This window comes from Vulpes lagopus, chromosome 2 (assembly GCF_018345385.1).
Source record: "Vulpes lagopus strain Blue_001 chromosome 2, ASM1834538v1, whole genome shotgun sequence".
Lineage (NCBI taxonomy): Eukaryota > Metazoa > Chordata > Mammalia > Carnivora > Canidae > Vulpes > Vulpes lagopus.
In genome coordinates this window covers 155,939,811-155,957,486 of record NC_054825.1, presented here as the reverse complement: position 1 = coordinate 155,957,486, position 17,676 = coordinate 155,939,811, and the positions used below count along the sequence as shown (strand labels likewise).

The 17,676-nt window shown below is 41.3% G+C and overlaps 2 protein-coding genes across 8 annotated transcripts in view; one reads left to right on the top strand and one right to left on the bottom strand.

Annotated features, from left to right (window-relative positions):
* LOC121485690 (centromere protein P) overlaps window positions 1-17,676 on the top strand; it is a 222,021-nt gene that overhangs the window by 141,198 nt on the left and 63,147 nt on the right. The window lies entirely within an intron of this gene.
* The window catches only part of ECM2 (extracellular matrix protein 2), a 33,356-nt gene continuing 31,031 nt past the window's right edge, over window positions 15,352-17,676 (bottom strand). For all 6 annotated transcript variants that reach the window (XM_041746378.1, XM_041746379.1, XM_041746383.1 and 3 more), the window contains one exon: window positions 15,352-16,674. In XM_041746378.1, the coding sequence (XP_041602312.1) occupies window positions 16,506-16,674 (169 nt within the window). In that variant the 3' untranslated portion in view covers window positions 15,352-16,505. The remainder of the gene's footprint in view (window positions 16,675-17,676) is intronic.

Here is a 17,676-nt window from a genome sequence, read left to right as displayed (position 1 = left end):
ATGCACTTCCTTGGAGCTCGAGTGTGTAGCCTCCCAGAGCTGCAGGTCTGCTCTGGCTTAGAATCCTGTTTGGTTCTGGTGCACGTGCTCCCATTTATTCTGTTGTGTGTAGTTCCTGTGTGTATGTGTTGAGTAACTGAGGCGTTGGACTGCACATACTAACCTGGGTTTCATCAGAGCAGAGTTCTGTTGTCCTGCATCATGTGTTGTTTTCTTTTTTGACTTTCACAAGTCTGTATTACAATAATAAATACATAAGTACATCATACTGGTACAGCTCGGCCACAAACCGGGTATGGGTCGGGAACCTGCCACCCCGTCAGTGAGGCCGTGGCAGCTTGCTCTGGGTCTAGCTTTCTTCACCTGGCATGCAGTGTTTTGGGGTCTGTTCCAGTGCAGTAGTCCGTTTCTTGGTACTGTGCGGTGTGCTCTTGTGTACGACTGTGCCCCCAGTCAGAGCTCACGTGTATGTTCCCTCGGGGTGCACCTGGGAGCACTCGGGCGAGCTTCAGTCTGTCGCAGGGCTCTTGTGTGTATCTGTTTAGAATTGCTGTTCTTAGCGTGAGGGGGTTTGTAGCACTCCTGACAGGTGGAGCCTTGCCAGCCTGTGGCTCCTGTTTTTCACCTGGCAGCCCTGGGCAGGGGTGAGTAGTAGCTGCTCCTCCATGGGATGAGGGCTCCCTGCCTCTCTGCCTCTGCCTCTGCCTCACACCTAGAGACCGGGAGGCTCTTCTCTGACACTGCTTTGCTGACAGTGTGTCATAGCCCCTTCCTCCTCTGCCTGCTGCGAGCCCCCCCCCCCCACCATGTCTGCCCCCGCACATGGCTTCAATCTTTGGTTAGAGGTGTGGGGAAAGAAGCAGGCCCAGGAGCGGTGCTGGGGTGGGGGTGCCAGGCTGCTCTGCCCTATTCTGTGAACTCAGCTCCCCGGCCCTGCGGGAATGCCTGCAAACACCACCACAGAGATGCTGCAGGTTTTCTCCTGCACCTGTGCTATAGTCATTCCAAACACCACCATGTGCTTCATCTCCCTAAAGTGTCGTGAGGAGAAAATCTTCCAGTTTTGGTTCTGGTAGACGTCGTCCTTCGGGTGGGACCTGATTCTTTTCTACACGTTTGTTATCTTTATTGTTTTTTTTCCTTCATCAGGCTTTGCTCTAAACATTGGAGAATTAGTTTTACTCTATCAAAACAGTATTGTTAGAAATTATGAATAATCTGCATATTATTATAAACAAAACAGAACAAGTGATATTCTCTACACTGGCATTTTATGAACAGAAATGCTGATGGTCACAGAAGGAACCTCACCACAGATTTCCTGTATAGCCTGATCTATTCCAACCATAGTGAAAATAAAAATAAATTGCTTAAGCCAAACTTGCATATGGTTTTTTTTAAGATTTATTTATTTCAGAGAGAGAGGACATGAATAGGAGAGGGAGAGAGGATCTCCAGCAGACACCCCGTTGAATGTGGAGCTCAACATGGGGCTTAGTCCCATGACCCCGAGATCATGACCTGAACCAAAACCAAAAATCAAACACTTAACCAACTGCGCCATGCAAGCATACTTGTGTATAATTTCTCCAACCCCTTCCTGACCTCCTCCTTTTTGGGAAATGGGGAGCAGTGGTCATGGCCGAAACAAAGGAGAACTGGAAAGGCCGTAGGGCATCATTGGCAAATTTCGAATGAAGTGGGTGGAGAGGGAGGAGGGTGTCTGTGGCCTCAGGAGACACCTTCCCAAGCCCAGGAATCACCAGGAGGTTGAGTTGTGTGATGTCTGTTCCGGCAACATCTGGTACGCTCTGCCTTCTGAGAGCATTGGGGTGGACTGTGGGGCATCTCCCCCAGTTGCTACAAGGACTTGTGTGGTTGATCACTCATTCCACAAAATGCTATGAATGCTGTGAGGAAAAGCAGGGAAGAACTGTGGGGGAAGCCTGGCAGGATGTGAGGGAGTTTGCCCTGCAAGTACGATGTTAGGAATGCTCAGAGCTATCAAACCTGAGGATATAAATACTGTAATCTGGAGGCTGTATGGGGGGGCAGTCAGGGTGGACTGGGCTCTGTGGTTTAGGATTAATTACTTACACTGCAGGTCATGATCTGTGCACAGTATTCAGCCTGCAGATGTGTTTTGTTTGGAGCATATGGTATTTTTAAAAAACAGGAAGTTTTATGTCAAAGCCCAAATTTATAGCATATCTTAAAAAACCAGTCTAACAAAGCTGGCCCTGACCTCCTGTGCAGTTCCAGCAATTGTCTGAACTGAGGCAGCAGCCTCCTTCCTGCAGGCTCCTGGTCCCGGGTCCCAGTCTTCTTGCCCTCCACTACCCCCTGTGCCCTTAGCCCATTGCAGGGTTTGCTCTGAAAATGAGTTAATGACATAAGTTGTCATTTAAAATGAATTGAGGGATCCCTGGGTGGCGCAGCAGTTTAGTGCCTGCCTTTGGCCCAGGGCGTGATCCTGGAGACCTGGGATCGAATCCCACGTCGGGCTCCCAGTGCATGGAGCCTGCTTCTCCCTCTGTCTATGTCTCTGCCTCTCTCTCTCTCTCTCTCTCTCTCTCTCTCTCTCTCTCTGACTATCATAAATAAATAAAAATTAAAAAAAATAAAAGTTTAAAAAAATAAAATGAATTGAATTTATGAATATTGAAGGACATACTGCAATACGTTTTACAATCTTGTATGGGTGTCAGATATTTTTAAATAATGCCTCAAAAGTCTGTTTGCCTTGGGGAGTGAGGACAGGTAATAGTTTTATTTTACTTTATTTTATAAGATTTTATTTTATTTTATAAGATTGATTTATTGGATTTTATTTTTTATTTTATTTCATAGGATTTTATTTTTATTTTATTTTATAGGATTTTATTTTATTTTATGGGATTTTATTCATGAGAGACACAGAAAGAGGTAGAGACACAGGCAGAGGAGAAGCAGGCTCCCTGTAGGGAGCCTGATGTGGGACTCGATCACAGAACTCCAAGATCACGTCCCAAGCCAAAGGCAGATGCTCAATCACTGAGTCACCCAGGCGTCCTAATAGTTTTATCTTATTTATTTATTTTTATTATTTTTTTGTAGTTTTATTTTAAATAAACTTTTTAGCTCTTCCCACTGAGAAAACCCAGAAGTTCATGCATCTGACTTCCAAATCTGTGTTTCTAAGGACCGTTTCCCACTAGAAGGACCAAGGCTCCTAGGAGAAATGACAAGTAACAGGTTGGGGTCAGGGAAGGCGTAAGATATGCCTGAAACATCTAACACCAGCCAGCACCAGAGTGTGCAGAGTTTACTGTGGATGCACGGGTGGAGCGCAGAAGCTAGCGGGAAGACACAGCATGACCCCCTTACAACGCACAAGGTTGGCCCTGACAGTAGCATGTCACATGCAAAGTCCTGTAATAACAGAAAAGAGAGTCAAAGGGACAACAGTTTTCCTGTAGAAGAGTGTTAGCTGGTCAGAAGAGAAGGAAGCAGAGCTGGAAATTCACCTGCGGGGCCCCTCCAGAGTGCTAACAGGTTTAGGCAAAGATAGTCTGTGGATGCTCAGACAACTATGTGGAGAGTTACTGGATGGTGAGAGACTCACACAGACCCAAAGTCTTACCTTATAGATTGTGTCTAACGACCAGGGGGAGGTGCTGGCCCCTCAACCAGATATCCCAGAATCACCAGTAACACGCCTGCCCAACATCACTTGTGTGGGATTCCTGCCAGATATGTACATCTAACCAGACAAATGCAGGTCAGGGGACATTTTACAAGATAGCTGGCTGGGGGATGCTTCAAAACAGCGAGGGGGCAACACTCCCCTGGGCAAGGGTGCTGCTGTAGGTCGCTCACAGGAGACTGGGGGTCCACATATGAACTATTCACACACACAGCCTCCAAGCATGTGATTGGGACTGGGGAACGCTGAGTGCGACAGTCCTGAGTCAGTGTTGTATTTCCTGTGTTTGGTAATGTGAGTGATTGTGATCATTGTCCCACGGTGACGTCAGAAGCTGTGTTCTCAGGGGTTTTCTCCTCCGGTCGTGGATGATGGTGTTGTGACATCTGCATTCAGATGCTCTAGCCTGTCCCCTGCAAATTCTTATGTGTGCATAGATGCGGACACAGGAGAAAGAGATAAAATGAATGGACAAAATAGTATTAATTGGTTAATGTATGAAGAGTGTAGAGATGTTTGTTGTTTTGTTCTTTCAACTTTTCTATGGCCTTAAAAGTATTGCTAAGTAACTGGGGAGTGGGGAGGCAATTTGCCTTAATTTTAACTGATTTATCCTTACCTCAGGGAAATATTTACATGTAAAATTTTAAGTAAGCTGTCACCCTACATAGGGTTTCCTACCCAGGCTCAAGGAATCCGTAGAGGATTGAAAAGGCTTTATAAATCTCTTGATAGATGTGAAGCATGAGTTAGACGTGTGTTTTTCTGCATGGAGGGATCGTCATTGGTTTATTGTATCCTCGATATGATTTGAAGGGGTCCATCCTTCAAATAGTTAAGAACTACTGCCCTAGACTTAGTATTTTAGACAGTATAAATTTGTAATTGTGAACAGAATTCTCAACTTATGTAAAACAAATCAACCTTTAGCAGATTCCAACTTATAAAAAGATTTGCTTCTATCAATTGATAGTTTATTTGACCACAGAGACTCTGTTACTTAGAAACACACCATGACATTTCAATAGCATGATGCATTCCTTTTCTGTTCCAAACTAAGACGTGTTCAGTGCAATCACATGTTATTTTTAATGTAATCTGCTTTCCCTTGTGTGGATTCACATTCTTCACATTTTGTGTAAAGGAAAAACTATGCTTGACTCTAAATTTTGATTGTATCCATTTTCATGTAGAGCGAAATGTAACTTCAAAGAAGAAATAATCATGCCTTTAATTTTCATTTGTGTGATCACTGAGACCTATTTGTAGAGTTAGAAACATTCACTTCTTTGGTGACAGACCAAATTCCAGCATGGCTCACAGTCTCAACCATCCCCATTCAGCGTGTCAAGGCAGAGACATGTGAATAACATGTTAGAGGACGCAGAGGCGTTCGGGCGCACGTGCTCAGATGTGTGCAAACACACGACTGCCCTGCCCTGTTGACAGCAGTCTCTGCTGTCTCTTTAGACCCTTTACAAACGCCCATGTGCTGTTGGATTAGGTTCTCTAGGAGCTATTGCTCACAGGGAAGCTGTGAGATACACACTCCCCTGGAGAACCGTCTGGGGGATGGGGAGGCCAAGGCTACAGACCCCCTCGTGGTTCATCTCTGAGGTCGGAATCTTATCTGCAGGACATGTTCCTTGATCACATACTCTTCTAGTTTGACTGGTTATTTTAAATAGTTTTTCCCCCATTTTAGGTGTTATAAGTAATCACAGTGAGACAGTAAGTCAGACTTACTCTTCTTTTTTATAATAATGAGGATTTTTTTTCAAATCAGTTTCTAAATCACTCCCAAGTCTGTGATGAAAAGTAATTTTGACTCTGTTGAATCTCACACTCACTGTGTGTTTCTGGAGACCCTGGCTGAGCATACTCTATGTTGCTTTTGCTCCTCTAGAGGGTGTGAGCAAAGGCTCCAAGCTTGGGAGGGCCACTGACGTGCCACAGCATGCCGCTGGAGCCTGGCCCTCCTCAGAGTGTGTGCTGACCCCTGGCCCAGTGCAATATGCCCACTCCTTTTTCCACCCTGTTAAGGAATTGATTACCTTGAATAATTAATATCTACCATAGTAAGAGACCAGGCCACCTTGAGTGAGTCACTGAACCTGCCTGTCTGCCAGTTTCCTGATACCTGTCACTGCAGGAACAGATGTCCACCCTGTGCCCAACACGTCATGGATGTTCCCTCATTTGACCTTTCCAGCAGCCTGGAAAAGTAGATGGTGGTCCCTCTAATGTCATGGTGAGGAGACTGGAAATCAGAGTCTAAGTTATATGACCAAGTCCACAGCTAATAAGGGCTCCAGGTCAGAGCCAGCATACTTGTTCTTGATTTTTAGCTACAAGAGACATTCATAAAAATAGAGAGATACCTCATGTTTCAGTAGACTTCTGGATTTGCAGACCCTGGAGTCTTCTTGTGTAAGTTAGAGCTGACCGGAAACTTCTGTTTCCATGTGTGGGTTTTTTGTGTTTTGGTTTTTTTTTTAGAGAAGGAGTGGGGAGGAGAGACAGGAGAGAGAGAGTCTTAAGCAGGCAGCATGCCCAGCCAGAGCCTAACGAGTAACTCAGTGTCATGGTCCTGAGATCATCACCTGAGCTGAAATCCAGAGTCAGACATTTAACCCACTGTGCCACCCAGACACCCCTCATGCACCCTTCTAATATTTACGAATTTTAAGTTGACTGAGGATCTGTGTTCACATTCAACTATGGACAGAAGAATAATTCAGTCATCTTCAGTCTGTAAATGTATCTCTTAGAAGGAAACTGTTTTCTAAATAAGAGAAGGAGGCAGAATAGATGTCAGAGAGGGTTTTAACCACCCTTTGAGGTTTCACTGAAACAGCAGAATTTGAGTAGTTCCTTCTTTTATGTCAGCATCCATGAACCTAGTAATTCTTGGTATATTTAAATGATGGCTTTCCAGAACATAGTCAGTGTTGTTGTTATGCAGAACAATCATATTCCCAGTCGTCAAAGCAGTGCTTAGTTGTTTATGAGATACTCTGTGTTTTCTGATTGTCCATGTCAGGAAATATTAATAAGATAAATTATTAATTTTAGGACCCTATATAAATCTTTTTCAGTTCAGCTTCTCACTTTTCCTTTAAAAGTCCTCAAAGTTTGCAGAAGCCTTTCTGTTTTGTTCAGGAATGGTATTGATTTCAATGCTGGAGGGCTTGTGAGCTGATCAGTTGAGACCTGGCATCAGCAGTCATTTAGCACCAACTTGGTGCACAGAGTGGAGGAATCCAAGCAACAGCTTGTCTCTGTTCTAGTTTTACAACTTTTTTTGAGAAACACGATATATCCCCTCTCCGTCTACATGCAGTACCCCATATGCAATAAATACTCAGTGCGCACCTAACTTTTGTTATGAAATCTGTCACCAGGGTGGTGGCACATATCCCCAGCGCCAGGTGGGAAGGGGGCACATTGTGCAGAGCCAGGCTTCTAGATGCATCTTGTCTTGTTCCCCAGAAGCACCACGTGGTCAGACCACATGGTCAGGTCAGATGGAGACTGGCTGTGGGCTTGGCTCCTCCTCTCCCTTTTGCCTTTGGCAGCCAGTGCCCACTAGGGTTCAGCTCCCTTACCCGTCTTGTCACAGGCCCCTCAGAGTTGTCCTTGCCTATGAATTCCCATTTTTACCACTCCTCCTACCACTCTGCCTGCACTCTGTGGCAACCCCCAAATTCATCATGTTCCGGCCCAAACTGTCCCTGTCAGCCTCTCTGCCACGTTCTCTCTGGCTCCCTTCTCTTCTGTGTCTTAGCTGGCAACCAGACGTCCCAGCATATTTCTGCACAAGTCTTTGCCACACCTGTTCCTGTTTCTGCTCCTCCTCCTGTCACCTGTGCCGGTCGCACCAGCCATGAGGTGCTTGTTCATGCCCCTTCCCGACACCAGTGCTCAGAACGGCCCTCCCTCAGATCTCATAACACCCTCACTTGTCCTTGTGGTCGGTCAGCTCTCCTGAGCCTCCTGACTCCACTCATCCCTCCACTCCTCTGACTCAGGTCTCGTGTCAAAGCCCCTCAAGCATGGTGCTCTTTCCTCCTCTGAATTCAGTGCCAGTTACCCCCTTGTTACACTATAGGCTTTGTTACCCCAGATCTAAATTTGTCAATTCAGGGAAACAATTTCTGCCTACAGCACATAACACTATGCTTAATGCAGTGTGTGCCTCCTGTAAAAATGGTGGGGTTTATCCTTTAGCTATATATCCAATCATCTGTGGTTTAAATTTTCACATACTTACCAAATCTACAGATATCTTAAAGCAAGTGTTATGATTTCTTAACACTTCCCAATGAATTTTTTTTAAAGATTTATTTATGTGAGAGAGCATGTCAGTGGGGGGGAGGGCAGAGGGAGAGAGGGTGTCCAGCAGACTCCCTGCTGAGCGTAGAGCCCAACACGGGGTTTGATCTCACCACCCTGAGATCATGACCTTAGCCAAGTTCAGGACTCGGATGTTTAACCGACTGCACTACCCAGGGGCCCCCGAATGAATTTAAAGATCTATACTACATACCATTGAACAGTTACTGAAATAATCATCTTCTTGTATGTGAATGGGCCAGTCATGCTGAGCTCACTGCTCTGGGAAGTGTCCATACATACCAGAGGACAGTGTGCAGACACAGATTTCAACTAGTGCTGTGGGTAATTTTTGTCATGTTTTTTCAATTTAATTGAAGTATAATTAACATACAGTATTAGTTTCAAGTGTAGAGAATTCAATATTCTCTATACATTATTCAGTGCTCATCATGATAAACATGCTCTTAATCCCCTTCACGTAGTTCACCCCTCCCTCTCACTCACCTCCCCTCTGTCAACCAGTTTGTTTTATGTATTTAAGAGTCTGATTTTTTGTTTCTCTCTCCTTCCTTCCTCTCTCCCTTCATTAATTTTTCTTTAATTCCACATATTAGTGAAATCATATGGTATATGTCTTAGTCTGGCTTATTTCACCTAGCATTACACCCTGTAGATTTGTCCATGTTGTTGCACATGGCAGGATTTCATTCTTTATACGGCTGAGTAATATTCCATTGTACATACACACCACATCTTTATTCATTCATCTATTGGACACATGGGCTGCTTTCATATCATAGCTATGTAAATCATGCTGCAGTAAACATAAGGGTACATATATCTTTTCAAATTAGTGTTTTCATTTTCTTTGGGTAAATACCCAACAGTGGAATTAGTGGATCATATGGTATTTCTATTTTTAATTTTTTAAGGTACCTCCATACTGTTTCCATAGAGGCTGCACCAATTCACATCCCCACCAACAATGCACAAGGGCTCCTTTTACTCCACATCCTCACCAACACTTGTTATTTCTTGTCTTATTGATTTTAGCCTTCTAACAGGTGTGAAATGAAATATCATTGTGGTTTTGATTTGCATTTCCCTAATAATGAGTAATTTTGAGCATCTTTTGATGTGTCTGTTGGCCATCTCCACATCTTTAGAGAAAGGGCAGATCCTCTGCCCTTTACAATCGGATTATTTGTTTTTGGGGTGTTGGGTTATGTAAGTTCTTTATGTTTTTAGATATCAATCTGTTATCATTTATATCTTTTGCAAATAACTTATCCCATTCAATGGGTTGCCTTTTTGTTTTGTTGATTGTTTCCTTTGTTATTCAAAACCTTTTTATTTTGGTGTAGTCCCGATAGTTTAGTCTTGCTTTCATTTTCCTTGCCTCAGGAGACATATCCAGAAAAAATACTTCTATGATTGACAAATCATAGTCAAAAGTCAAAGAAATGACTGCCTGTGTTTTCTTCTAGGAGTTTTATGGTCTCACATTTAGATTTCTAATCCATTTTGTGTTTATTTTTGTGTATGGGATAAGAAAGTAGTCCAGTCCATTCTTTTTTATATAACTGTCCAGTTTTCTCACCATTTGTTGGAGACTCTTTTTTCCACATTGTATATTCTTGTCTTCTTTGTTGTAGATTAATTGGCCATATGAGGATGGATTTATTTCTGGGCTCTGTATTCTGTTTATTGATCAGTGTGTCTCTTTTTTTCTCTTCTCTTCTCTTCTCTTCTCTTTTCTCTTCTCTTCTCTTCTCTTCTCTTCTCTTCTCTTCTCTTCTCTTCTCTTCTCTTCTCTTCTCTTCTCTTCATAGGGAGTGAGAGCGAGTGCAAGCGCTCAGGAGGAGCAGAGGGAGAGGGAGAAAGTGAATCCCAAGCAGGCTCCATGCCCAGCACAGAAGCTGACACTGGGCTTGATCTCAAAACCCTATGACTTGAGCCGAAACCAAGAGTCAGATGTTTAACCAACTGAGCCACCTAGGCACCCCTCAACGTGTCTGTTTCCATTTTGATTCCTACAGCTTTGTAGTATATCTTGAAATCTGGGACTGTGATAGCTCTAGCTTTGGCTTTGTTCCTTCTCAAGATTGCTTTAACTATTTGGGGTCTTTTGGGGTTCTGTACAAATTTTAGGATTATTCTAGTTCTATGACAAATGTTGTTGATATTTTGGTAGGAATTGTATTAAATCTGTAGATTGCTTTGGGTAGTATGGACTTTTTTTAAAAACAATATTGGTTCTTCCAAGCCATTGACAATGGAATATCCTTCCATTTGTATTGTCTTCAATTTCTTTCCTCAGTGTCTTATTGATCTTGGAGTATGGGTTTTTCACCTCTTTGGTTAAGTTTATTCCTAGATATTTTATTTCAGGTGCAACTGTAAATGGGATTGTTTTCTTAATTTCTCTTTTTGTTGCTTCATTATTAGTTTATAGGAAAGCAACAGATTATTATATATTAATTTTGTATCCTCTGATTTTACTGTATTCATTTACCTTCTGGTAGTTTTATGGTGAAATCTTTTGGGTTTTCTATATTTGGTATCATGTCATCTGCAAATAATGAAACTTTTACTTCTTCCACAAATTTGGATGCCTTGTACTCCTTTTTTCTTGTCTGATTGCCATGGCTAGTAATTCCCAATACTATGTTGAATAAAAGTAGTGAGATTGAATATCCTTGTCTTGTTCCCGACCTTAGAGGGAAAGCTCTCACTTTCCCCCCTTGAATATGATGTTTGCTGTGGGTTTATCATATATGGTCTTATTAGGTTGAGGTATATTCCCTCTAAGCCTATTTTGTTGAGGTTTTTTTTTTTTTAAGATTTTGTTTATTTGAGAGAGAGAGAGATAACAAGAGCAAATATGAGCAGGGGAGGGACAGAGAGAGAGGGAGAGCAGGGAGCCCAATGTGGGGCTTGATCCTAGGACCCCAAGATCATGACCTGTCCCAAAGGCAGATACTGAACCGACTGACCAAGCCACCCAGGCACCCCTGTTGAGAGTTTTAATTATGAATTGATGTTGTGCTTTATCAGATGCATTTTCTGCATCTATTGAGATGGTCATATGATTTTTATCCTTTTTCTTATTGATGTCATGTATCCCATTGATTGATTTACAAATATTGAAGCACCCTTTAAATCTCACTTAATTGTGGTGAATAACTTTTTTAAAAATATATTGTAGGTTTTAAGTGCTAATATTTTGAAGATTTTTGCATCTCTGTTCATCAGAGATACTAATATATAATTTTCAAATAATAGAGGACCTTAACCACCCACTTAAATCAATGCACAGATAATCCAGACCAAAAATCAACACAGAAATAGTGTCTGTGAACAGCACATTAGACCAGATAGACCTAACAGATATATTCAGAACATTCCATTCAAAACCAGCAGAATACACATTCTTTTCAAGTACACATGGAGCATTCTCCAAAATAAGTCATGTTTTAGGTCACAAAACAAGCCTCAAAAAAATTCCAAAAAGATTGAAATCGTATGATGTATTTTATCCGACCATGATGCTGTGAAACTAGTAATCAGTCACAAGAAAAAATCTGAAAAGAACACCGAATACATGGAGACTAAATAACATGCTGCTAAACAATGAATGAGTCAACCAAGAAATCAAAGAGGAAATCAGAAAGTAAATGGAAACAAATGAAAACACACTTGAAACACAATCCAAGATCATTGGGATGCGGCAAAAGCTGTTCTAAGAGGGAAAGTTAGAGCAATACAGTCCTCCCGCAAGAAAGAAGAAAAATCTCAGTCAACCTAACCTTACACCCAAGGGAGTTAGAAAAAGAAAAACAAAACCCAAAACCAATAGAAGGAAGGAGATACTAAAGACTATAACAGAAATAAGTAAAATAGAGACTAAAAGCAATACAACAGATCAATGAAACCAAAAGCTGGTTTTTTTGAAAAGGTAAACAAAATTGATAAACCTTTTGCCAGAAAAAATGAGACAGGACTTGGGACGCCTGGATGGCTCAGCAGTGGGTGTTTCCCTTTGGCTTGGGGCGTGATCCTGGGGTCCCGGTATCAAGACCGGGACATTAGGCTCCCTGCATGGACCTTGCTTCTCCCTCTGCCTGTGTCTCTGCCTCTCTCTTTCTCTCTCTCTCTCTGTCTCTCTGTCTCTCATGAATAAATAAATAAAGTCTTTAAAAAATATAATGAGACAGGACTCAAATCACAAATGAGAGAGAATGCATAATAACTGACATCACAGAAATAGGATTATAAGAGAATATTATGAAAAATTATTTGCCAGCAAATTAGACAACCCAGAAGAAATGGATAAATTCCTAGACTCCTATAACCTCCCAAAAAGGAGTCAGAAAGAAGTAGAAAATTTGAGCATACCAATAACTAGCAAAGACATTGAATCACTAATTAAAAAACTCCCCAAAACAAACAAGTCCAGGACCAGATGGCTTCACAGAGGCCATGTTCTACCAAACATTTAAAGAAGAGCTATTACCTACTCTTCTCAAACTATTCCACAAAAGTAAAAGAGGAAGGAAAGCTTTCAAATTCATTCTATGAGGCCAGCATTACCCTGATACCAAAGCCAGACAAAGACACTACAAAAAAAATGAATTTTTCTTTTTTTTCTATGTTAATGAAAGCAGTCATCTTACAGAGTAATTAACTTGTCTTGGTGAGGCAGACTCCCTAGGTGATGTGTGGAATCAGTGGACAGCGCCAACTCACAGAGAGGGCGTTATATCTTGCTCACCCCTATTGGCAGCACCCACCATACCAGGTGCCCAGTGCCCACTCAGGTGTCTAGACTTTCCACTTTTTGGACTTCAGTCAGAAGAAGCAGAGTAAGCCAGGTTCAGACACATACCCTGTGTTGCTTCCAAGTGACACCCACCCTTGCTGCAGCGTCCTCATCTGTGTTCCCAAAATAAGAGGGCAGCAGTCCCACCCCATTGTGGTGGAACTGGGCAGAGGGTTAGTGAAGGATCAGGTGCATGTTTGGTGAATCTTAAAACTTGGTTTGTGATTCAGATGGCCCCTGTCTCTTGGTTCTTAAGGAAAGGAAGAGAGGCAGGAGCATCTAATCTGAAGGTAGCAAAGTTGCTTTGTCTGAAGGAGAGTCTGTGTAGTCTTCAGGGACACTTCCACCCCAGGGCACCACAAACCTGTGACTCACCATGCTGGAAAACCACTGATCTGTTCCAGACACATTATTTTATAATTGAACCAAGGGATCCCAGACAAGTAGAATAACTGTATAATTAATCATTGGAAATCAAGGTGGGCACCCAGGCCTAATTGCTGGTGTAGTTATTTCCTTATAATTCCAGGCTTTATGTGTCTTTGACCATGTCATATCTTTAGTGCTTTTTGTAATAATCTTAAGTCATATCTCAAAATTAAAAATATAGTTAGCGTTCTTTGTATGTATGTGCAAAGATGACACAGCATGAATATTTTAGGTCATAGCTATACCAGAACTTTCCTAGTGTACATATGTGTTAGTAATTACAACATATTTCTGAAGCCAAACAGAACATCTGTTTTGTTTTTAACATTATATTGTGAAGATCATTTGCTTTAAAGACATTTATCTTTTTTTTTAAATGGAATTAAAACTTCCTATCCAGGACATGATGAAATTTCAAGACTGAACAAATTCAGTGCTAGACATATTTTTTGTATTTTAAGTTTAAAATCAGAAATAAAAGTGTCTTCCAACTTAAGAGCAATGCTTTCTCCAGTCACTCTGAATTTCAGCCTTCCTAGAGATTCTGTTCTTGTCAGAGTGTCCCAGTTACACAGTGGGGTTGTAATTACACCAGGGCCTGGGCTCCCTCCAAGGCTGCAGTGGTGGCAGTGCCTCACTGTGGTTCATGGGGCTTGCACACTCTCAAGACCCAGGATCTGTGGGCTAAGGACCCCAGCATGTTTCGCCACATCACCACCCTGTTCTGCTGATTTCGTTGTATCTGATGTTACTGTCTCTGTGATGTCCTGCTTATTTCCCCTACCACACCATGTGTTCCCAGAAAAGAGAGACCTTGTCATTCTGTTTATTATCCTTGTCTCTCTCTAGAACAGCATCTGGAACACAGAGTCCAGTCAGAATGAGAAATGAGTGAAGGAATGGCTCGGTATCCATCTGCACTGTCCCCGGATGCAAATTCTGTTGACTCCCCTTAAACTTTGCTGCCCAGTCTGCCTTAAACAATTGATGTCAGTGCATTTATATTCACATGGCAGGAAGTGTATTAGAAGGGTTCTTGTCAAAGGGATGAGTAACTGTATGTTCTTGTGCTTACCTGTCTCTTATGTTCAATGTAGCCAATTTAAATTAGCAATCTCTTACTTTCCTAAACTGGTTATAAATCTCAACTTTTTGTTCTATAAGATTCTACTTCTGCTCTTAGCCACCTGTCCTGATTCTAACAGTCTTCATTGTATTATTATTATTATTATTATTATTATTATTATTATTATTATTCATGTTATAATATCAAAATCCTAGCTATTATGAGAGGGTGCTGAGAAGGAAGAGCTAAGAAATAACATTAGCTTGGGGTGCCTGGCTGACTTAGTTGGTGGAATATGTGACTCTTGATCTCAGGGTTGTGAGTTCGAGCCCCTCACTGGGTGTGGAGATAACTTAAAATCTTTAAAAAAAAAAAATAAGGGGCATCAGGGTGGCACAGTTGATTGAGCATCAGACTCTAAGGTTTCGGCTCAAATCATGATCTCAGGGTTGTGAGATCGAGCTTAGTGGCAGGCTCTGTGTTCAGAAAGGAGTCTGCTTGGGATTCTGTTCCTCTGCCCCTCCCCACTGCCTGTGCAACCTCCCCCACCCTCTGTGTCTCTCTAGAATGAATGAATGAATGAATGAATGAATGAATGAATGAATGAATGAATCTTTTTGAAAATAATAAATAGAATTAGCTTAAATGGGATAAAATCAAACTCACATCTTTGAAAGTTCAGGAAACTTGCTTCGGTGAACATGGAATATGCTGGTGGCTGTCACTTTTATCTGAGAGATTGGTTATAAGTGCATTCACCTGCATGCCACACACAGATATTTCCCTTGCTCCCTGGTTCTCTGATGGCCTGTGAAGTGGGGCAACTCTCTTCCTCAGTTGGAGAGAGTGCTATTATGAGATCAAGTCACTGAAGTTGAAAAATTAGAGTGACCTAAATATAAGCTCCTAGTCTGATATTTTGTAGACACAAAACTGAGAGCAGCAAGAGAAGTCAACACATTTTCTGTATGTGTCCTTTATAAATTATCTAGAAATAAGCACAAAAGATTATTACATAGTGAAAATTTTAATACCATATGGTTTTGGTAAGTTTTAGTACATAGTAAATACTGAGCTTGATGTTAAATTGAACTAAATAAAATGATACTTTTGAACACATTAGGGCACAAAAGGTAGGTGCTAACAATGACCAGTGTAGCAAAAATTTTCAAAAGTGCATGCCTTACGGTTATATTCATAAGGTTGTAGCAAGGACAATTAATATGTTTTAAGCAAATCCACTACTTTCCATAAAATCTTTTGATCTTGAATAAAGAATAATGAGGGTGATCTTAAAATATTTAATTTTTTAGACTGACAGAAATTTTTAACCTGGAGTAGTTTCAAAAATTTGTGTAGAGGGATCCCTGGGTGGCGCAGTGGTTTGGCGCCTGCCTTTGGCCCGGGGCGCGATCCTGGAGATCCGGGATCAAATCCCACATCAGGCTCCCGGTGCATGGAGCCTGCTTCTCCCTCTGCCTGTGTCTCTGCCTCTCTCTCTCTCTTTGACTATCATAAATAAATAAAAAAAAATTTGTGTAGAATTCACATACACTCTTTTCCCAGCTTCCTCTAATGTTAGTAACCAGTATGTAACCACACTAGTTCTCAAAACCAAGAAATTAACATGACAGTAGTGTTTTAATTTCACATGTGTGATTAACAGAAGGTACTAGATAAGGCCAATCATTAAGTATATTTTTACCAATAATTATAGCATAGCATCTTATAGAAAATGAATAGGTTATTGTTTTAACAGTAGGATCATTAACAGAACACTTATTCATAAATTCCATCTGTTCTTTTTTTCTTGCCATACACTTCTCGGTCTTGAACCATAACACATGTAATTTTTAAAGGGACTTGGAGGGTTTCAGTTAACAGCAATACTCAGGTCAGCTGTAAAGAACATGATTATTTTGTTCCAGATTTTCCCAGTCTTAGTCCACAGTGAATAACATCCTGTTCTCTAAGGAAGCTTGCAGTGAGAGGGCTTTTTTCTGGAGTGTGAAGCTGAAGCTTTCACTAAAACTGCTAGTGAAGTAACTTTGGGGTAGGTGTTGGTTTTCTGTGTAGGGTGGCTGGTCTGGTGGGTGCTCTTTATCAATGACAAGAGTGGCTACAACACATGCAGGAATACGAGTTAGATGAACAAAAACCTGGAATCACTTGATATTTTGTGGCTTAAGAACTATACTTGAGTATGATCTTATGCACGAAAATGCATAGGATGATATTTCTCTTGTTTTAATATAATTGTTTTCAAGGTGAAGATGTTCCAGGGTCGAATCTCCATCTTCTTCAGCATTGCAAATTTGTTCTGGAAGAATATTCCTGAGGAAAAATAAATGTACAAGTCATAAATGGTCCAAGCAATATTCAGGCTTTATCATTTCGGAGTTAGTTGTACATTTGTTTAAAATTTTTGTTTTTAAAATAAAATTGGATCTTTTTCTTCGACACTAGAAAAAATTTCAAATATGTCAAAGATGTAAATGTGAAAAATGAAGCTATAGGAGTAGAATAAAGTATGTCCTAGGAGTGTGAAAAAAAATCTCCCTTGACTCACAAATGAGAAACACTAAAAGAAAAGATTAATAAATTGGCTACAGGTCTTTTAAAAATGCAAAGTTAAAAGACATGAAAAACTAGGAGAATGTTTTTGCAACTTACAGTTATAGGGCTAATATCCAAAGCCCTCCTCAAAACCTATGGAGAGAAAGGAGAAGAGGGGCAAATGCTTGGCTAACCAGTTCACTGAAGAAAAAAATGAAATGTTGTGGGAACATGAAGAGACACTTAGTTTCATTCATGAGAAGAGAAATGCAAACTTCAAGTACCCTGGCACACCACTGCCACTTACCAGATTTGCCTCAACACAAAAACACTCAAAAGCTCATCAACATGGTCTGGTCCTGGGGCTGTGCAGGACCACACACCGTGGTGGGAGCTCAGGACAGCACAGCCCCACGTGCAGGGACCAGGAAGCATCATCTCCCTTTGCTCAGCTTAGGAACCTATCGCAGAGTGAGACCGGGAAAATGTAAAATGCTGTCCAAACAAAGTTAGGCATCATGGCATTATTTGTAGTAGTAAAAGAAGGGAAACAGGTAAGGAGCTGGTTAAATGAAATAATCATGTAATGGAATACTGGTCACTTGTAAAAAGAATAAGGAAATTCTCTATACTTACTGGTAAGGAGCAGATATGCTGATAATTACGGAATGTAAGAAGTAAAAACACTAGAGAGAGAGAAAAGAAAAATCTTTCTGTGTCATAATTTGTGTTGGAATTGTGGGAGGGGATGGGAAATATGAATCTGCATGTATGCTTATG